This window comes from Macrobrachium rosenbergii, chromosome 15 (assembly GCF_040412425.1).
Source record: "Macrobrachium rosenbergii isolate ZJJX-2024 chromosome 15, ASM4041242v1, whole genome shotgun sequence".
Classification (NCBI taxonomy): Eukaryota; Metazoa; Arthropoda; class Malacostraca; order Decapoda; family Palaemonidae; genus Macrobrachium; species Macrobrachium rosenbergii.
In genome coordinates this window covers 54,234,298-54,256,797 of record NC_089755.1, presented here as the reverse complement: position 1 = coordinate 54,256,797, position 22,500 = coordinate 54,234,298, and the positions used below count along the sequence as shown (strand labels likewise).

The window sequence follows — 22,500 nt, the reverse complement described above, 5'->3', positions numbered from 1 at the left end:
GGAATACGTTGGTATTAGAACATCTCGAATGTGTTCACTTGTTCAAAAGAACATCCCATCCCGAGTTTGTTCATTTGTTCATAAGAACATCCCGAATTTGTTCACTCGTTCATAAGAACATCCCGATTATGTTTATTTGTTCATGAATCCATTGATACAAGAACATCCCAAATGTGTTCATAAGAACATCCCGGGTTTGTTCATTTGTTCATAAATACTTTGGTAGGGACGCCGCTTTCGCATGCGCAAGCGCACGCGAACTTATGTTGTGTAGGTGTCATGAATGATTATGAAAAGGGGACGTTAATGAGCGTTCAGCTTTCAGGAAGCAAGCAATCATCGACTTCGTAAAGCAATAATACATACTTATAATATATAAATTACTATATATATATATATATATATATATATATATTGTGTGTGTGTGTGTATATATAAAAAATAAATATATATATAGGTATATATATATATATATATATATATGATACATAAAAAAACAGACAAAATTCCGTGATATATACACCCACAAATTTTTATAGTCGTAAAAGTCGTAAATATACCTACTCTTTTACAAACGATACCTCCGACCTTCCCTCAGTCATCCTTCCTCGCTGGCAGTGGAACGGACGAAGGCTTCTCCAAGAAGTGACGAATCACCTCAGGTCGAATCGTTTCAACAACGAGAACTCCCAGCTATTTATCTGTATGTGTATCTGTCCGTCTAAAATTAAAAATCTATAAGTTCTTGTTTTGACTCACTCGCGCTCATGCTTTGAAATGGTCTTGTAATGTTCTCCAAGCATTTGTCAGAATTATGACTTTGATCAGATTTACCGAAATATCACATGCTTTGTTTCTGTACTTATATACAGGGCTTATAGTTTTTTAGTTTTACTGCAAGCATGTATATATATATATATATATATATATATATATATATATATATATATATATATATATATATATATATAATATATAATACACACAAACACAAATGTACTATATATATACATATAAATATTATATACATATATAATGCACATGTACAGTAGGTAGACTGGGGAGTGACTGGTTCTATGTAAAAGTAGGCTTGACGCAAGGTTGCATTTTGTCTCCATGGCTGTTTGATATTTTTAGGGATATAGGGAGGAAAAAGAAGTAAAGAGAAATAGTTTTACATGCAATATAGGGTCTGTGTGTATGTGTGTGTGTGTGTGTGTAAGTTGCAATAGTCTTTGTAGTTTTCCTTTGTATTTAAATTAGTGTCACTACTTGTAGTTCGGGCTGTAGAGTCGCTTGTATGGTAAGGATTCTACAGCATATATTGGGAAGGTATTCTTCAATAAACAGTACACCTGAGGAATTCTTTAGGTGGATACCAGGATATTGAAGAGGTAGCCCGTTGCATCATTTTGTTCAGTTCGGCTCAAGTAGGGTTTATTGAATAACAACTGGAATTTCTCTTATGCTTTTCGGTCACAAGAAATTACCTCTCTGCAGCATTGAAAAGTACCCATTAAAATATCAAAGCTTTTAATAACTGCTGATATTGCTGCAGAGTTTTGGCGGTGAAGTTTTTTTTTACGTGACTTTTTTTAATTTTATTTTATTGACGTGACTGATTAACTAGAAGTTCAAACGCAATATATTCAATTCTGATGAGATAGTCAATAGGTAAAGCGAGAATTCGTTCCGGAAATCGAGGAGTTTTTGTCATCAAGGAGAAAGAGGCTTGTCACCAAATTCTACAGCAGCCGCCATTCGACCCTCGTTTATTTCAAGTTCCCATTCACTTTTGGAGGACATGAATCTTGTAGAGGCTGTCGTAGGGTGAAAACAGTGATTCATGCAATGATTCATGACGTGGGCGGAGGCAGTTGTTTTTGTAGAAGTGTATTAGGCGTGTTTGAAGGCAGTGCCAATGCCAGGCGATGTCAGTTCACCCAAGCTATCTGTCAGGAAATGGTTTAGTCTCTCGCGACCACACACACACGCGCTCTCTCTCTCTCTCTCTCTCTCTCTCTCTCTCTCTCTCTCTCTCTCTCTCTCTCTCTATCTCAATATTTATTTTTAGTGACATTTTTCTCTCTCTCTCTCTCTCTCTCTGAAAGTCTCTATCTCTCTCTCCAATGGTTAAAATTTTCCAGTGACATTTTTCAAAAAAGTTTGCCTCTCTCTCTCTCTCTCTCTCTCTCTCTCTCTCTCTCTCTCTCTCTCTCTCTCTCTCTCTCTCTCTCTCTTGGTTAAAATATCTCCAGCCGATATTTATTTTCATCAAAACACATGTTTTAAGTCTCTCTCTCTCTCTCTCTCTCTCTTGCTTAAAAGTAACTATCACCAGCCTATGTTTATTTTTAGCAAAACACATGTTTTAAGTTTGATTCTCTCTCTCTCTCTCTCTCTCTCTCTCTCTCTCTCTCTCTCTCTCTCTCTCTCTCTCTCTCTCTCATGAGAGCAAGAAATACGGCGTCTCCTTGTCACTTGATAAACTTTGCTGGATCGCATCAATAAAGTTACCTTCCTTTTTTCTTCTCATTCATTCATCTTTTTTCTTCTTCTTCTTCTTCTTCTTCTTTAGGTCTTTGATGTTTTATTTTTCTTTTTCTAAGTAGTGGGCGTCCACATTAAGAACCTTTGCGACACTGCTGTTAAATGTAGAAATATATATATATATATATATATATATATATATATATATATATATATATAATATATATATATATCGAGGCGAGATGCAAAAATACCTTCATGAGTCTGTTAATGGAAGGAAATGTTTTTACAAATAATAATTACTTTCGTCTGTGAGATTTTTTTTTTTTTTTTGCATTCCGTCAATGTGAACAATATCCTTTATAATAATAATGATTTTTGTGAATTATTTTCGTGGAATTTTTGTTAATGCAAACAAATATTACTAAAAATAATAATTACATTCTTCCGTGAGTTATTTTCTTGGCATTCAGGTAATGCAAACAAAAATAATTAGTATTGTTTTGTTAATTTTTTTTTATTTTGGATCCTTGAGAGTTTGACCTATAAAAAAACAAAACGCAAAGATCATGCATCAGTTAATGTGCTGCCAAAGAGAGAGAGAGAGAGAGAGAGAGAGAGAGAGAGAGAGAGAGAGTCCTTGAATGTGTTTCCGGTCGTGACAGTTTTTGCTTTGCTTTTGTCCTGTCTGTGATTCCAACTGCAAGAGAATTTCATTTCAACTTCAATATTATTTTTCCCCTCTTGGTAAAATGGCTCTCGGGGTCCTCGCCCCCTCTCTCTCTCTCTCTCTCTCTCTCTCTCTCTCTCTCTCTCTCTCTCTCTCTCTCTCTCTCTCTCTCTCTCTGGGCGTTCTGTTAAACGAAATAATTCACCGATTTTTCCCTGTGGACCCCTTTCCCTTTAAAACCAAAATTCATTTTATGCTTCCCCTTTTCATTTCCCTGCCATTAAAACTATTACAGCCTTCCTCCTCCTCCTCCTCCTCTTCCTCTTCCATCGGGTTCCTCCTCTTTGCTTTCATCCTGCGCTATTTCTCTTCCTATTCTGCCTGGTAGTTCTCCTCCTCCTCCTCCTCCTCCTCTTCCTCATTCGTCCTTTCGACTTGTCCTTGATCATCATTTTATGGGGGGGAAGGATTTTTTGTTTGTCCACGCTATGCCTAATTCTGTTTTTGCTCTTTATTTTCTTTCATTTCCATCTACTCGTCTGTGTCCTACTGTCATTTGAATCGGTGAGTGACGGAAGGATTTCCACGTTTCTACTTTCACTTTTCGTCTACAGTGGCGAAAAAGAACTAAACAAGCGAGAGATGTTCAACCACTCGGTTCTATCAACTCGGGCTTCTCGTGTTCTTGGGCGCTCTCCTCTTTTTTCTCTTCTTGTTTCTCTTCCTCTTCGTTCCACTTCTTCTTCTTCTCCTTCTTTTTCTTCTTCTTCTTCTTCTTCTTCTTCTTATTCTTATTCTTCTTCTTCCTTGCCACGAGGAGAAAGAAGCACAGTATTTTAAATTCGGTCGCGTGTGAGTTGTAGATCAGATGGCAGTAATCTCCCTCCCTCTCTCCCTCCCTCCCCACATTCCGCTCCCCTCCCCTACCCCTCACTCTTTTTCCAAAATGAAGAGGAGAGAAGGAGGACGAGGAGGAGGAAGAGAGGTAATAGGGAAAGGGAGGTGGAGGAGGAGGAGGAGGAGGAGGTCTAGGAAAGAGCATTCATCCAGACGCTCCTCCCGGGATTTCTTTCATCCGTCTCAATCGTGTTTATTTCCTTCAAAATCCCCAAATTCCCATGAAAATACTTGCATATAGCGGCGGAGAGTGCCTTAAATTGGGTCCTGACCGTCCCAAACGATTTTGGCCCTTAAGTCACCCGAGGGGAAGGTCGGCCTGTCAAGAAGCGCCCTCCCGGAATGTTTTCAAAGTTGGAATGGGAATTTTGTTGCGTTCCAGAGAGCCTAGGGGAGAAAGTTTGTATACGGACCGCCCACTCTATATTCTGGGAAGAAGAAGTTGATCTTGGAATATGTTCTCGAGATTTATAGACGAGTCTTGGGTGTTTCTCTTTTATCTGTGACTTTCGAAAGATAAATGGGCGTCGGGGATACGGGATCGTCCGTATAGACGCAAGCCATACACGCGGGCAAGCACGCAGATGTCTGTTTGTGGGTTTTACTTTTCTCAGGGGAATAGGAATGGAGGTTCAGAGAATGGATTCAGAGGATAGTCTTCCGTTGTGTGTAGATTCTGTTAGGAGAGACCTGCTGATATTTGGGGCAACATTGGACGCAAAAAACCCACACACACACACACACACACACACACACACACGTATATATATATATATATATATATACATACATATATATATATATATATATATATATATATATATATATATATATATATATATATATATATATATATATATATATATATATATATATATATATATATATATATATATATAGTATGTATACCCTATACAATATATTTGAAAGATTGTTCATATAAATCAAATGAATGCCTTAAAACAATTATGTCGGCATTCAAGGCAGACTTGAAGACCTCTGAAACAAATGCACAAGGAAATGATTCCTGCCTGACTGTCATCTCTTTGGAAGGAATGGATAAACGAAAGGCCTACAATTATGCATGCATATATTATATATATATATATATATGTGTGTGTGTGTGTAAATATATATACAAGGAATACATCGTAACCAATCAGAGTGTCTCCAAATCCCCGGACGAAAACACAACACAGAGCACTGCCGCCTCTTCTTCTTCTTGCTCAAAGCCTACGCGCGTGTAACTGCTTTGACGCCATCTTGCCGGGCTTCTTTCGCCCCCTTTAGGCAACTTATATTCCCTCCACCTTCCCTTTTCTGAATGGTTTCCCCTCCCTTTATATGCCCCCAGTTTGCCTTTTATTTTCCTGCGTGACTGTGCTTAACGTCACTCTTGATATTTAGGAGCAGAAGGGGGGCGGCGGCCTCTCTCTCTCTCTCTCTCTCTCTCTCTCTCTCTCTCTCTCTCTCTCTCTCTCTCTCTCTCTCTCTCTCTCTCTCTCCTTTGGCTTCTCTGTTTTCCCCTCTTGCTGCTTCCTTCTTCCTCCTCCTCCTCCTCCTCCTTTTCCCCTCTTGCTGCCTCCTTATTCCCTCCTCCTCCTCCTCCTCTCTCTCTCTCTCTCTCTCTCTCTCTCTCTCTCTCTCTCTCTCTCTCTCTCTCTCTCCTTTGGCTTCTCTGTTTTCACCTTTTGCTGCCTCCTCCTCCTCCTCCTCCTCCTCCTCCTCCTCCTTTCCTCCTCCCTTTTCCCCTCCTTGCTTCCTCCTCTCTCTCTCTCTCTCTCTCTCTCTCTCTCTCTCTCTCTCTCTCTCTCTCTCTCTCTCTCTCTCTCTCTCCTTTGGCTTCTCTGTTTTCCCCCTCTTGCTGCCTCCTCCTCCTCCTCCTCCTCCTCCTGGGCCTTCTCCCCCCCTATACCTCCCCCCACTCCCCCACGACTCTCAGTCTGGTTTGGTCTCGAGGGCCTGAGGGGTCCGACCAGTAGCCCTCAGAAGGTAAAGGGCCTCCGAGCCCCTTGTCCCGTAACTTTGGAATATAAACACTCCCCTCTCTACTCCCCTCTCTACTCCCCTCCACTCCCCTCCCAGGCCCTTCGTCATTCGGCCATTTTGTCTACTCGAATGGTTTGGTAACTTTTTTTCTTTTTTTTTTAAGATTCTTGTGATGTGTATCGGTTACCTGAAGAGCCTGACATGATTATGCTCGTATTATGCAGAATTTGTCTCTTTTTTTATCATAATTAATTTGATCTTAATGTCTTGTTTATCTTGTTTCTTCTTCTTCTTCTTCTTCTTCTTCTTCTTCTTCTTCTTCTTCTTCTTCTTGCCGATGGATTATAGGTAATGAGACATGGCCGTCCATATTCGTAGTCTTCTACAGGCGGTCATGTAGATCAGCATAACCTTTAAATGAAATATATACCTTCAGTTCTGTATATTTTGTGTATTTTGATTGCGCGTCATTATTCCAGATTACTGACTATATTGTATTTCATTGCGTTAAGGTTTCGTGAATTGAATTAAAATCAAAAACTCGGTTTTTCTTTTTTATATCTGTCTCAAATCAAATCAAAGAAGAGGGGTTGGTCATGTTAGTGAAACGCGGAGTGCAAATACCGTAGAGTTTGTAAGAGCTCGCACCTGTATGCTAGTATTGTCATTATTTTTGTAGTTTTTTATTTTTTTAATTTACTTTTATTGCTATTTTTGTTGTATTGTATCGTTTTCATATTTTTTATGCTTTCATTTTTATTGTTTTTGCTTCTGATAGTCTTATTACTATCACCATTAAGTTTGCAGTAAGTTTAAGACCACTGTTGTTAGATTTCTGATGTGATTCAGTTCTTGACATAATCCAATTCCTGACGTTATTCAATTTATGATGTCATTCAATTTCTGTCGTCATTCAGTTTTTTGTCATTCAATTTCTGATCTCATTCAATTTATGACGTCATTCAATTTTTTGTCATTCAATTTCTGATGTCATTCAGTTTCTGTTGTCATTCAGTTTCTAACGTCATTCAATTTTTTGTCATTCAGTTTTTGAAGTCACTCAATTTCTAACATGATTCATTTTATGATGTCATTCAATTTCTGACATCATTCAGTTTATGATGTCATTCAACTTCTGTTGTCATTCACTTCGAACAATTTGGCGATTCAATTTCTGAACAGTTTATGAATTCCTTTCTGTTGTCATTCAGTTTCCGACTTCGAACAATTCCTGGCGTCATTCAATTTCTGACATCATTCAATTTATGATGTAGTTCAGTTTCTGACGCCATTCAGTTTTTCATGTCATTCAGTTCCTAATGTTCAATTTCTGACATCACCCAATTCCTGACGTCATTCAATTTCTGACGTCATTCACCGTCCATCTTATCCCTCGGCCTGAATGATTAGGATTTCAAAGACGTAGGATACCAAGGATAACTGTATTTGCCTCCGTCTGCCCTTGGCTACCTGCCTGCTATTCCTTCGCTCCTTCCTCTCCTCCTCCTCCTCCTCCTCCTCCAGCGGCTCCTTCTTCGGCGTGTATCTCTCTCTCTCTCTCTCTCTCTCTCTCTCTCTCTCTCTCGGGAGATCAAGATATTAGGATCCTGTATGGTAATGAAAGCAATTTTTTCGGAGTAATGAATGCGTTTTTTTTTTTTAGAGCAACTTTTCTTAATAAAGCAATTTTTTTAAGAAAGCGAACACACCCCACAAGAAATATACATAAAAAATCTCTCTCTCTCTCTCTCTCTCTCTCTCTCTCTCTCTCTCTCTCTCTCTCTCTCTCTCTCTCTCTCTACAGTTTTTTGGTAATGAAAGCAATTTGTATTTTTGGTAATGAAAGAAATTTTTTTTAAAGAGAGCGAACACATCCTTCAAGAAACATACACAATCTCTCTCTCTCTCTCTCTCTCTCTCTCTCTCTCTCTCTCTCTCTCTCTCTCTCTCTCTCTCTCTCTCTCTCTCTCTCTCCAAGGAGATCAAGATATATTAAGATCCTGTATGGTAATGAAAGCAATTTTTATTTTGGTAATGAATGAAATTTTTGGGGTAATGAAAGCAATTTTCTTTAAGAAAGCGGACACACATCCTTCAAGAAACATACACAGTCTCTCTCTCTCTCTCTCTCTCTCTCTCTCTCTCTCTCTCTCTCTCTCTCTCTCTTTTCTCTCTTTCTTTTTCTCTCTCTTTCTTTTCCCCTCTCTTTCTCTTCTCTTTTTCCCCTCTCTTTCTCTGTCTCTTTTCCTTTCTCTCTTTCTCTCTTTCTTTCTTTCTTTCCACTCTCCTCTTCCTTCCTTCCTTCCTTTCCTCCTACCCTTCTCTTTTTTTCCTCTCTCTTTCTCTCTCCTTTCTTTCCACTCTACTCTCTTTTTCCTCTCTTTCTTTCTCTCTCTCTTTCTTTTTTCCTCTCTTTTTCTCTCTTTTTTCCCCCTGTCCTTCCTTCCTTCCTTCCTTTCCACTCCTACACTGTCTCTTTTTTTCCTCTCTCTTTCTCTCTCTCTTTCTTTTTCCCCCTCTCTCTTTCTTTTTTCCCCTCTTTCTTTCTTTCTCTCTTTCTTTTTTTCCTCTCTCTCTCTCTTTCTTTTCCCCCTGTCCTTCCTTCCTTCCTTCCTTCCTTCCTTTCCACTCCTACACTGGCTGCTCGGAAAGCCCCCTGAGTGTAGCGGGAAATGACTCAAACCATGTGTTGCTGCTCATCTGCATAATCCAATCAGCCGCGCACAGGAGGGCCTAAGAAGAGCTGCGGAGGAGTCGGGGGGAGTTTGGGCCGCCGCACTGTGAAGAGGAATTACACTCCTCACTCCGAATGGGGAAAGCCAGAGACTTGGTGTCTTCATATTATGGCGGAGGGCCGCGTATTGTCTCCCAGGGAACGGTGCGATCGCGTTCTAGGGAGAGAGAGAGAGAGAGAGATAGAGAGAGAGAGAGGATGTTTGTGTTTCTTGAATGGTATGTTCGCTTTCTTATAGTTTTGTTTCACTTGACTCGCCTCCGTAAAAAATAAAAAAAAGGAAAAAAAAGTAGTTATTGCCATACAATTCTTGATCTCCTTGGAGAGAGAGAGAGAGAGAGAGAGAGAGAATGTTTGTGTTTCTTGAATGGTATGTTCACTTTCTTATAGTTTTATTTCACTGACTCGCCATCTTAAAAAAAAAAACAAAAAGCAGTTATTGCCTTCCAATTCTGGATCTCCTTGGAGAGAGAGAGAGACCGTGTATGCTTCTTGAAGGATGTGTGTTCGCTTCTTAAAAAAAATTGCTTTCATTTCAAAAAAAAAAAAAAAGTGTTTTCATTACCAAAAAAATTTGCTCTTATTATCAAGAAAAAAAGTTGCTTTTATTATCATACAGGATCATAATATTCTTGCTCTCCTTAGAGAGAGAGAGAGAGAGAGAGAGAGAGAGAGAGAGAGAGAGAGAGAGAGAGAGAGAGAGAGAGAGAGAGACTGTGTATGTTTCTTGAAGTATATGTTTGGTTTCGTTTGTTTGCATTCTTCAAAAAAATTGCATTCACTGCCATACAGTATCTTAATATCTTGATTGAGAGAGAGAGAGAGAGAATATGTTTCTTGAAATGTATATTTGGCTCAGTACTTTGGCTTCACGATATTACTTGCGGGTGGAATATTAAACGCAATCAGATATTTAGCTGTTATGATTCTGTGTTGTCAGTATGGTAATGAAGGGTCTTTGTTGCATTCGACTGCATTAAATTTTTTAAATGTTGCCCGCGTAGTTCTTTTGCTTTTAGGATCATGGTCACAAATGGAATTGGTAACTTTATGTGTCAGGTGTAGCGTCAATCGACGCCCGTAAACGTTAAATTCTCTTGCTTTTAAACACAGAGGGATTTAATATACAGGCAGGTCGATGTCCCCCTTGGTGATGGAAAAGATCGCAGCGACATACATACTCATTAACCTCTGGCGGTCCACCGAAGGGAAGAAGAAGAGGAAGAAGAATCCCCCTTTCACCCAAAACCTTTCGCGATTCTTATTTTCCAGGTATTACGAGACGGGTTCCATTAGGCCGGGCGTCATCGGCGGGTCGAAGCCCAAAGTCGCCACCCCGACGGTCGTGGACGCCATCGCCAACTACAAGAAGCAGAACCCGACGATGTTCGCCTGGGAGATCCGGGACCGCCTTCTGACGGACGGCGTGTGCGACCAGGAGAGCGTCCCGTCGGTGTCGAGCATTAACAGGTGGGTCTGGGCCACGACTTCACTAACCTCCTGAAACCCGTTCTCTTCTAGATATTACGAGACGGGGAGCTACAAAGCCGGGGTCATCGGCGGGTCGAAGCCCAAAGTGGCCACGCCGGTGGTGGTCGAAGCCATCGCCCGGTACAAAAGGGAGAACCCGACGATGTTCGCCTGGGAGATTCGCGACCGGCTGTTAGCCGAGAGTGTTTGTAGCCAGGAGAATGTGCCCTCCGTCTCCTCCATCAACAGGTAACATCCGTCGGGCAGTAGAACGGAGACCTGCATATGGCCTGCAAATCAATAAAATAAAAAAAAGCACTTCTACCCACCTACCTACCTACTACCTAACTAGCTCTACTACCTGCCTGCCTGTCTCTGCCTGCCGCCTGCTGCTGTGGCCTGCGCTAGCCTGGCCTGTCTTGAACGCAGAAGCACATACCCCGAATTGCTTTCATTACGTTTGTAATCATTGTCCCCCAGACCAGACCGCACACTTACTGTAATATGACTGCGATCATTTTTTTTAAAAATGCACCATTTTTTTCGTGATTTGTAGATGAACTGGCAAAGTGGACTTGCTTAGAACAGTTGTAGTTTTATTTTGCACTGTTGAACACTGATTCCTTTTTCATGGCACAAGAATATTTTTTCGTTTGCGTGTGTGTAATTATCTAGTTTTGCACGTAGGTGAGTTTTTTTCTTTAGAAAATAGAAAAAAGGTTTGTATTATACGTTTTTTTTTTGGTTTTGTCTTTTTTTTAGATCTTAATTTGATTATTACTTGTCTATGCACGCTTCTTGTTTATTGTTTTTGTGTTTTAGATACATTGTCAAATCTGCATTAATTTGTTTCCAGTGTGTCTGCAGATTTTCTGTACTCATGGTAAGTTTATTGTTAAGTAGCTATGAAATACATTTGTACATGCATATAAACATACATAAATAATACAAGCACATTATCATTGTTTCTGATATATTTATACTTACCTGTCTATATATCAACCTATCTATCTACGGTGAGGCACATATTTTGTTGTGTGTGTATATATATATATATATATATATATATATATATATATATATATATATATGTATATATTTATATATATATATATATGTATATATATATATATATATATATATATATATATATATATATATATATATATATATATCTATTATGTTAAGTAACCTCTTCTTTTATTTAGAATGAATTCCGAGAGTTTGCTTTCCATATACCCAAAAGAAAACGCCTCCTGCCGTATCAATTTCTCCATTTTTCCTAAAACATTCCCCCTTTTTCCCCCATCTTTCTGGAATGAGTGTGAGGGTGGGGAATTTCTTTTCTTGAATCGTTGTGTGTGTGTGTGTGTGTGTGTGTCTCTCACATTCCTTCCCTTCGGTAAGGGCTGCTGGGGACAGGCAAGGGGTAGGAACTCGGATCCACCGACGAAGCAAAATTTTTAATGGATCATCCAAGGACCTTCTGCTGAACCCATTATCTCGAGGGCTCTCTGGGAATCGTGATTTTACGAGGTCTCGGCCTGCTTCTCTCTCTCTCTCTCTTTTTTTTTATCCTTCCGTCCTTTCCCTCTTGGTGCTCTGGTCTCGACTCTGCGTCCTTAGAACACAGAGAGAGAGAGAGAGACAGAGAGAGAGAGAGAGAGACGGGAAAAGGGGAAAAAACTGCCACCAGCTATTGTGTGCTTTTGGGGACGCCGAACCGGGCCTTGGTGTTTGCTGATGAGGTTAAGTATGGATTGCAACAGAGTAATGCGGGGTTTATGTTTAATACGGGAGAGACCCACTCGTTATCCTCTTCCTCCCAGCTCATTTGCATTGCAGATTGAGAGCAGGCGACTCTCCGACTCTTCTAGGGGAGACCGCTACCTTCCCTCTACCCCCGCCCCCGTCTCTCTCTCTCCCTCTTCCCCTCCCACTACTACCTAGCCCCATCCATCCGCTCTCTCCTCCCCTACCCCCGTGCCTAACATGCCAGTCATTTATTCTTCCTTCAGTAAATACATTTTATAACCTAAAAAAAAAATGATACATTGTTGCTACAGAGGGCGAAAGTAGATGAGAGGGGAGGAAGGAGGAGTCCTTGAGTTAAATTTCCTATGAAAGTTGTTAGGACCCGCCGTGTCATTTTCCATGGCATATTATTTTTGTACGAGTGTTTTTTTTTTTTTTCTCTTGTTGGCTCGAGTTGCTTAGGATCAGGTCAGGATTTGAGGATTCTTTCTTCATTTGAGATCTGGAAGCTCTTAGCGACGAAGGAATACCAGCCGGAACAGACGCATCAGAAATGCGGACAGTTGGCCGGACAAGAAATGATAAAACACGAACGCATTGTAAAAGACGACTGGACGAAATTCACTTTTTTCTGTCGTCTTGTAAACACTGGAGACGTCGATGGTCTCCCCACCTCCCAGCCTCGAAAGGACTCCTTTCCATCCCACCTCGAAAGGACTCCATCCCTCACCCCTCTGAAGGAGTCCTTTGCCCCCCCTTTCCAAGGACTCCTTTAGGGCCCACCCTTACAAAGGACTCCTTTGGCCTACTCGAAAGGACTCCTTTGGTCCTCTCTAAATGAATCCTTCCCTCTCAGAAGGACTCCTTCCCCCCAACTTTCCGAAGGACTCCTTTGGCCCACTCCAAAGGGACTCCTTTGGCCCACTCCATAGGACTCCTTTGGCCCACTCCATAGGACTCCTTTGGTCCCCTCGAAATTAATCCTTCCCCCTCGAAAAGACTCCTTCCCCCCACCCTTCCAAAGGACCCCTTCTTCCTACGAAAGGACCCTTCCCCACCCTCTCCAAAGGACTCCTTTGGCCCCCGCCTCGAAAAGACTCCTTTCCTCCACCCTCCTCCCCCTCCTCGAAAGGACTCCTTCCGCCCCCTCCAAAGGACTCCTCCTCCTTCTTGGGCCGCCTTGCCTTGAAAACAGCCCCTACCATCGAGCAGCATGTGCGAAGTTGATGACTCCAGCTTAAGGCCGTCATTGGCCGAGATGGCCCCTAAAGTTGGTGGAGAGTGTGGAGTAGCGAGACAGGAAGGGCGCGCTCCAAAAGACTCCTCCTCCTCCTCCTCCTCCTCCTCCTCCTCCTCCGAAGACAAATTCTCTCTCTCTCTCTCTCACACACAATACATATAAGTGTATGTTTTCGTGTGTATATAGAAATTTTATATATATACAGTATATATGTGTGTGTATGCGTGTGTGTGTGTGTGTGTGTGCGCGCGCGCACGCAAAACGCTCCTACACAGCATTCAGAAGGCTCTGTTGTTAATAACCCTTTGAATATAACTGATTGTTAAAACAAATCAAAGGATGAAGAAAGGAGCAGATATAGATATAGGAAATATTATTATTTTAAAATTTTGTATAAGGAGGAGGAGTAGGAGGAAGAGGAGATGGAGGGTGAGGAGGAGGAGGAGGAGGAGGAGAGGGGTTGAGAAGGGGTTGTATGGGGTTGCCTTGATTTCGATGGACCAGCTATTTATGGCCTCTTTATCTAGACGAAATCGATGATCAGCCCTTTGATGAGGTTTTCATGTCCTTCTCTTGTAGTTACGGGAGGGAGGAAGGCGCAAAGGAATTCTCTCTCTCTCTCTCTCTCTCTCTCTCTCTCTCTCTCTCTCTCTCTCCTCTTTATCGTTATTTGTTTGTAACTCATATGTCCGTTTGCCTGTTTAGTATCTCTCTCTCTGCATTTATTTGTCTCATCTGTCCTTCTCTCTCTCTCTCTCTCTCTCTCTCTCTCTCTCTGTCTCTCTCTCTCTCTCTCTCTCTCTCTCTCTGTATGTATTTATAACTATCTGTCTCTCTCTATATATCTCTCTCTCTCTCTCTCTCTCTCTCTCTCTCTATCTCTATATATATATATATATATATATATATATATATATTCATTTAAACTTATCATCCTTCCTCTCTCTCTCTCTCTCTCTCTCTCTCTCTCTCTCTCTCTCTCTCTCTCTCTCTCTCTCTCTCTCTCTCTCTAATCTTTCCGTCAGTGTTCCTTCTTCTGTCTTAGTTTAACGAATTATCTTACTAAGCGTTTTCTCTCCTAATTCCTTTCCGTTCGTAGCGAAATGATGATAAACATTCGCTAGATTATTTATCAAAATTTCTCTCCGTACTTATGGAATATTTAGTTGCATCTTTGCATCATCACCGATCATTAAAACGACTTACATCGAATAAAGACAAAATTATATGAGGAGAAATGTCAAAGATTGTGTCATGTCTTATTTTATTTTTATTTTTACAATTAGGTTCAACTTTCGCTGCTCGGAGGATTCCATAATGCAGGGAAAAAGTAGTCCTAGAAGCTCTTTTTTTTTGTTATTATTATTATTACTATCTTGACGCAGAGCGTGAAAACCATCTCTTCTGATATAAAAAAAAGAAAAAAAAAAGGTACTCTCTCTCTTCCTTTGTGTTTCTTATCCGTCGCCATCGCCCTAATTAGGTCGAAACGTCTGAAAACGAAACGCTCTTGTATTCGTGGCGACCAGACATACGAGATACTCGATAAAAAAAAAAAAACCTAAAAAAAAAAAAAATAAAACCGTCGAGGGGATTTTTTTAAAGGGCAGAGTTTTCTCCAATGAGGGGAAAACCACCCAAGCAACAAATATGGTATCCGCCATCTTGATCTTTCTTGGCGGGAAAACTCGCGACGTTGACAGATGGGGATCAAGGCTCTGCTCTCCGACTAAATTAGCTTTTCCTTATTTGAGAGGTTTGGGATTAATCCCCTTTCCATCCCTCCCTCTCCCTCTCCCCTCCCCCCTTTCCCCCCTTCCCCTCTTCTCCCTTTTCCTCCTCCCTCCCTCCCGCCCCCTCACTTTCCTCTTCCTCCCTTAACTGTGCTCTTCTTCTTCTTCTTCTTCTTCTTCTTCTTCTTCTTCTTCTTCTTCTTCTTCTGCCCTTCCAGTTATTACTAAAAAAGGGGATTGTGTTGTGTTGGGTTGTGATATGGATTGTTGAAAGAAGCTTACAAATATCTGTGTCATTCTTCTAGAGAATATTATGAGCTTACAGTATCTGTGTCATTCTTCTAGAGGATAATAGAAGCCTATAATATCTGTGTCATTCTTCTTGAGAGTATTAGAAGCTTTTAATGTCTGTGTCATTCTTCTTGAGAATATTATAAGCTTTTAATATCTGTGTCATTCTTCTTGAGGATACTAGAAGCTCATAATATCTGTCATTCTTGAGAATATTAGAAGCTTTTAATATCTCTGTCATTCTTTTTGAAGACATTTCCTGGGAATAATCTTCAAAATGCCATTTTGAAAGAAAGTTTGGGCGACACAGACAGCCATTTTTAAGCTCTGAAATCCTGCCGAGAGCTGGAATCATGATTGCTCAGGGCATTATGAACAGAAGTCCTCTCTCGCTCCATACCCTGAGGAAGCCTCCTCCTCCCAGGTGCTTTGTGTCCCTCCCACCCCCTCTTCCTTCCTTCCTTCCTCCTCTCCCTCCCCCACTGTTTGGTGCTCCGGGTCCCCGACACCAGCAACAGAAGGGCCGATGTTTACAAGCGATTGAACACCAATGCGCCCTTCATAAACAACCGCCTGTCTTTTTGCCCTGACGCGGGCGCTCCGTCACTTTCCCTCGCCCATTGTGAAGCAGGCTGTCTTCTGCCCCGTGTTTGCATTGAGAGGTCACCGAACAAACAGTCAGACAGGATATTAATAGGGTTAGTGAAGAGGTGACATCATAGAAACATTCAGACATGGCGTTAATGGGTTCAGTGAAGAGATGACATCATAGAAACATTCAAATATGGTTTTAATAGGTTTAATGAAGAGATGACTTCATAGATACATTCAAATATGGTTTTAATAGGTTCAGTGGAGGGTTAACGCCAAATTTTCGAATATTCTATGCATTAGAAAAAGGGAGAGATTTATTTTATAACAGCTTTTTTTTTTTAAAGTTACAACGAAGGTTTGACACTTACGAAACAGATGCCAATAGCCTGCTTTAAAATCTTGAGGAAATTTATTTTATATATGAGTTTTTTAAAGTTGCAACGAAGATTTGACACTTACGAAACAGATACGAATAGCAGGCTTTGAAATCTTGAAATTTATTTTATTTAAGTTTTTTTAAAGTTGCAACGAAGATTTGACACTTACTAGGCATATGCCAGCAGCTGGCTTTAAATCTTAGCGATGCAATGCATTGATGGTTGCAACTTGCATAAGCGTTTTAGCTCGTTTATCTGTGGCATGAGACTTTAAAGATATAAAATTAAAAAAAAACATAGCAAAATCCACTTATCTGTCTATTCCATTTATTCACATTTTTATTTCTCCGAGAAAAAAAATGAAATAAAGAGATAATTCTTTTCGATTAAATCCTCTTTCATCGTCCATCAGTGACTTTCTTTCCCTCGAGAGAAAACTATTCGAAAACTTTATTTTTTTTTTCCCTTTCTCCTCTCGTCGCTTTCTCCTTCCACATTGTTAGAGAGAGCCTTTAAGTGAAAGTCATGCCATTTAATTTTCTTCTTTATAAAGTCCAAAAAGTAAATGGGGCAGAAATAATGAGGACCGCGCCAACTGCGTCTCTTCCGGCGTGAACATGACGCCCTGGACCGTGTATAATATCACTTTTGGGAACTCCGCGCGCGCCGCCCCCGGGCCACTGTTTGTCCTCACCCGGGGTCTCGGTATAGGTCTCGAGCCCCGGTCTTGAGGGCCACGCAGGAGAGATTAAGTCATGCTTAGCCTCCATGTTTAGATAAATGTCGTTTAGGGGGCTTTTAGTTTATTAGAAGCGTTGATAAATTGGGAACGTTCGGGACGGCCAGGACTCGTATCTCTCATGCGCGCTCGGATGTCGTGAATCCTCGACTTGGCGAATGCGTTGCGTTAATGATAATCTAAATCTAATTGCAGTCCGCTTTTCTTTTGGTTCTAGCTAAAGTGCATTCCGTTGGGGTTAGTGCCGTCAGTGCAGCTCATGAGGTGCACTGTAGGCATTACTAACGGGTCTTTGCGGCGTTGCCTTCGGCACCTAGCTGCAACCCCTTTCATTCCTTTTACTGTACTTCCTTTCATATTCTCCTTCTTCCATCTTGACAGTTAAAGGTTTGAAAGGTGTAACAGGAGGAAAACCTCAAAGCAGTTGCACTATGAATCAATTGTCAGAAGAGGCTGAAAAGTAAGATGGAAGAAAGGGAACACGAAAGGAGGAACAGTAAAAAGGAAAGGAAGTGGTTGCAGCTAGGGACCGAAGGTACGCTGCAAAGAACCCTAAGTAATGCCCACAGTGCACCGCATGAGGTGCGCTGACGGCACTGTAGATAACTGAGAAGACATTACAATAACTACTCGTTTTCCCAAATCAATTTGCTTTTAATGACCTCCTTTCCGTTCCATGAATAACTGACGAATCTATAAGTTTGCGTGCGTGTTTGACACGCGCGTGACCACATCGATTTGTAAATAGTTGCAATTGGGAGAAACCCTTCGAACTCCTGTTTATCGTCCTCTTTATCATTCCCTTTATCATCTCTTTATCATTTATGGGGGATTTTATGACATCAATCACGTGTCTGCATAATTTTATGTCGCTGAGGAGAGAGGCGACTGAGATATAATTGCGTACTATGTTTTAATACCTCGATGGGAGTCCAGCTCTCTCTCTCTCTCTCTCTCTCTCTCTCTCTCTCTCTCTCTCTCTCTCTCTCTCTCTCTGATTATCTCCCGTTGACCGATCATCAATAGGCCTTCAGGCCTATGCAAGGCGGCCATTTGTTCGTAATTACATCTAATAAAAGATTCGTGACTTGGACGATGAACGTATTATAAAAGAAGCCATTTGAGCTTCTTACAAACAGAGAACAATATCACTCACGCACTAGACTTCAAAAATAATCGCTGACGATTCTTAATACTCATCAGGATTCATGGACGATTACCGGAGCGACAATCTCTGCTTTTGGAGGCGACAGGTGGACGGAGAAGTCGCTGTATTGTCCCGGTCCCCTAAAATCCGCTAATCCGCCCCACCAGCACCTACACAATGCCCTTGTTACTCTCACCACGGTGCACATCGCTGCTCACTTAATACGTTCGTCTCTGTCTCACTCTCCCTCCTCCCCCCTACCTCTCTCTCTCTGTCTCTCCTTTTAGCTTGTTTTCATAATGATCGTTTGCTTACCCATCGCACGACGTCGTACAAATCAAAAAAGGTACGGGAACTCTTCCTCGAAGCAACATTTTCAAAAACTGCAGATCGTCCCAAACGAAGACGACCTCGTATCTGGTTCTCGAGCGTGACTGTGAAAACTCGCCCCCAATCGAGCGGACGAAAACGCGCGGGAAAGCGACCCAAACCTTTTGGAAATCATCGGTCACGGGGCAACGCTTGTGCTACTCCGCCAAATGCGAAACCGATGCTCCTGATGCTCACTTAATTATTGCACTCAGCGAAGTGATGGCGGAGTGAGCCACTCAGTGATGTAATTGATGAGTAAATATGTCATATGCCCGCTCGTTCATTTGGCTGAAGGTCTGCTGCGCCGCATCCCGCATGCCCTTTCCTCCTCCTCCTCCTCCTGCTATTTTTTCCGTCGAGGTTTTCCGTCGTTCCCCTGCTGCCTTTCCTCCCCTAACCCATTTTCCTGTCCCTTTAGCTTTTAACCTTTTTATATTCTCTGTTCTTAGTACGTTAACGTCGGCGATAAGCGAGGAAGAAGATTAGAAATGTCTGTGCTTCGAGGAACTAAAAAAAAGTTCCTTCGGAATTATCAAATCGACAACGAAATGCAACTGCTCTTTTCCGTCATTCCCTAGCTGCCTTTCCCTTCCTAACCCATTCCCCCCATTTTTTAACTTCTACCCATTTTATTTATTCTATCCCTAGTACCTTCCCGTCAGCGAAAGCGAAGAAAAAAAAAGGACAAACAAAAAAAAAACTCTGTGCTTCGACGACCTCGAAAAGCTCCTTCGGAACAAACAAATCGAGAATGAAATGAAAGTAACTAAAAATCTGGAAACCGGAGGTGCTTCCCCCCCCCACCGTCCCCTACAGCCCCTGGGGATCGTTCCAATAAAGTAAAAGTGCATCAAGGGACGAGTGCGAATTAATAAAGGAATTTATTAGCAATAAAGGGAGAGAGACCAAATGTAGACTCCGCTCCCTGGGGAGTCCGGATTAAGGGGAGAGAGAGAGAGAGAGAGACATCGAACAGAGTATCGCCGCTGTTACAACTGCTTTTACTACTGTTACTACTGCTGTTACTACTGATAATAGTGATAGTAATGACGTTGCTCTCTCTCTCTCTCTCTCTCTCTCTCTCTCTCTCTCCTAAGCGAGGAAAAAGTAGATGAACTATTTACATTACTACTACTACGACTGCTACTAATGGTAATAGTAATGACATTGCTCTCTCTCTCTCTCTCTCTCTCTCTCTCTCTCTCTCTCTCTCTCTCTCTCTCTCTCTCTCTCTCTCTCTCTTGCTACTAATGGTAATAGTAATGACACTGCTCTCTCTCTCTTGCTACTAATCTCTCTCTAATGACATTGCACTCTCTCTCTCTCTCTCTCTCTCCTGCGTAAAGGAGAGTAAATGAACTTTCACAATGCTAATAATAACAATAACATTGCTCTCTCTCTCTCTCTCTCTCTCTCTCTCTCTCTCTCTCTCTCTCTCTCTCTCTCTCTCTCTCTCTCTCTCTCTCATATGAATTTTTCCCCATTACAGATTAAATGAATCCCTTAGTTTCCTTCCTGGATAGCTTAATCGACGGACATTTAGACCAATTGTCAAAAGACATCTGGCTAGATATTCTTCAGATCATTTTTCGGGATGGGAAACTTGTCTTATTCTTCACGCCGGGGAATTAAAAATGTTAATAATAATGTCCCTTGACTAGAAAGAGAGAGAGAGAGAGAACCATAATATTATTATTATTATTATTATTATTATTATTATTATTATTATTATTATTATTATTATTATTGTTGTTGTTGTAAACAGTTCATTTACTTTTCCTTACGCAGGATTGAGAGAGAGAGAGTAAGCAAGTGGCGATTAGAGTTATTTTTGAATAATACGGTGCTGTAATGATCAGAAAATAAATATGAGAGAGAGAGAGAGAGATAACACCGAAAGCAAAGCAAACACCAGAAAATAAATACGAGAAAGAGAAAGAGAGAGAGAGTCAGAAAGAGACAGAGAGCGAGAGAGAGAGAGCGAGCGAGCAAGCAAGCAAGCAAGCAAGCACGCCCGGAGGTTTTTATATAATTGCATCTGCTCTTATCGATTAACGCGGGAGTGAATTAATGGACGGTATCATGAGGACGGTGCCCTGGTCATGCGTGCGACCGCAAACAAATAGGTGAGACAGGCGAGGTGCTGGTGGTGGGCGGCCGCGTGCGTCCGCTTGCGTGCTAATTGTTGACAGAGGGGGCGGAGGCGCGAGAATTCGGCGGGCGCGCGTACGACTCTGTGCGTATTTGCGCTGGGCTCGATATCGGGTATCGGATCTGATTACGCGGCTTTATTCCCGGTCCTCCTGTTTGCGGGTAATAGGTCGTAGGTGATAGGTAATAGGTCATTCTGGCTGACTGTTAAGTAATTTCGCATGGGCGGGGATTGGGCTGGTAATAGGTCGCTCTGGTTGACTTTTAAAAGTAATTTCGCATGGGCGGGGATTGGGATTCTTGTTTAAGTTTCAAGGGCGTGGACAAATGCGTCTGTCTCGGTGTGTTTTTTTTTTTAAGAGTTTAAGTTATTTCACATGGGCGGAGATTGAGATTTTTATTTAATTTTTCAGGGGCGTAGATAAATACATCTCGGTGTTGTTTATAGTTTTTTTTTTTTTTAGTTTTTCCGCGTGTATATCTGTCATAATTTGCTTATTAATTTTTTTTTTTTTTCGGGGACAGTTTGTCTGCGTGTGACTCAGTCATAATATTGACTCATTAAACTTAACAGTCTGAAACAAAGAAAATACCTTGCCGGTTAATGTTTTTTTTTGGGGTGATGAATACTGTTGATTTTATCTTATATTCCCCGTCGTTTCGCTTTCAATAATATAATAGTTATTCATCAAAAGCGTGAATTTGAAAGTTGACACAACAGTGGTTTTTCTTTCTGCTGATTTTGCCTTGTATTCCATGTCGGTTTGCTTTCAGTATTATTATTACAATAATAATTATTCATCAAAAGCGTGAATTTGAAAGGTGACCCGACAGTCTTTCTCCTTCTGTTGATCTTGCCTTAGATTCCACGTCTTTTTGTTTTCATTAATGTAATAATTATTTGGCAAAATTGTCAATTTGAAAAGTGACCGCTGAGTTTTTTTTTTTTTTTTTTTTTTTTTTTTTCTCGATGACGCACTCTCTTTTTTTTTTTTTTGCGTTGTTTGTCCTTAGCAGGACCCCGTACCGCTATCAAAACAAACTCAGGTTACGCGTCTTTGTGTACCCTTATCACTCGCTCACAACGAAAGTTTTGGTTTAGTGAAAGTGTGTGTGTGTGTGTAGCGGCGGCAGCAGGAGGAGGAGTATTGGTAATTGTTGCTTGAACAATATCAGCTTTCGGGAGCGGCGCCGGTGGTGAGACTTGAGAAGGGATTGTCGTAATAATTTTATTTATATATATATATATTTTTTTTTTTTTACGCGGACCCGACTAACGAAGTGACCTCTCAAAAGAATAAATAAATAAAATGGGCAATATCTCAATATGTAAAAATTCGTTTTTTTTTTTTTTTTTTTTTTTTTTTGAAGTCAACGTGAACACAATAATCTTTTTTATTTTTATTTTTTCTACGCGGACCCGACTAACGAAGTGACCTCTCAAAAAGAATAAATAAATTGGGCAATATCTCAATATGTAAAAATTCGTTTTTGAGTTTATGAAGTCACGTGAACAAAACAATAAATGGTAAATGGAAGTCCTAAAATGAAAAAAAAAAATTGATTACTCAAAATTTCAATATGCAAAAATCAGTTTTTTAAGTTTATAAAGCCAGCGTGAAAACAGTTTATAAAAGGAAGTCTTAGAATTTAAAAGATAACCGATTGAGCAATATCTATACGTTGTAAACATTGGTTTTTTGAATTTATGAAGTCAGCTTGAAAACAATAAATGGAACTCTTAAAATTAGCACAAAAATTGGTCACTCAAAATCTTAATATGTAGAATTTTTTTATTTTATTTTATTATTTTTTTTTGTTTCTGTTTATGAGGTCAACGTGAACACAGAC

The 22,500-nt window shown here is 40.8% G+C and overlaps 1 protein-coding gene across 7 annotated transcripts in view; it reads left to right on the top strand.

Moving 5' to 3' along the window:
* LOC136846756 (paired box protein Pax-5-like) overlaps positions 1 to 22,500 on the top strand; it is a 249,488-nt gene that overhangs the window by 182,176 nt on the left and 44,812 nt on the right. For 6 of the 7 annotated variants that reach the window (XM_067117960.1, XM_067117962.1, XM_067117956.1 and 3 more), the window contains one exon: positions 10,302 to 10,499. In XM_067117960.1, coding sequence (XP_066974061.1) covers positions 10,302 to 10,499 — 198 coding nt within the window. Of the gene's footprint in view, positions 1 to 10,052; positions 10,251 to 10,301; positions 10,500 to 22,500 lie in introns of all 7 variants that reach the window. The other variant, XM_067117957.1, reaches the window with a different exon arrangement.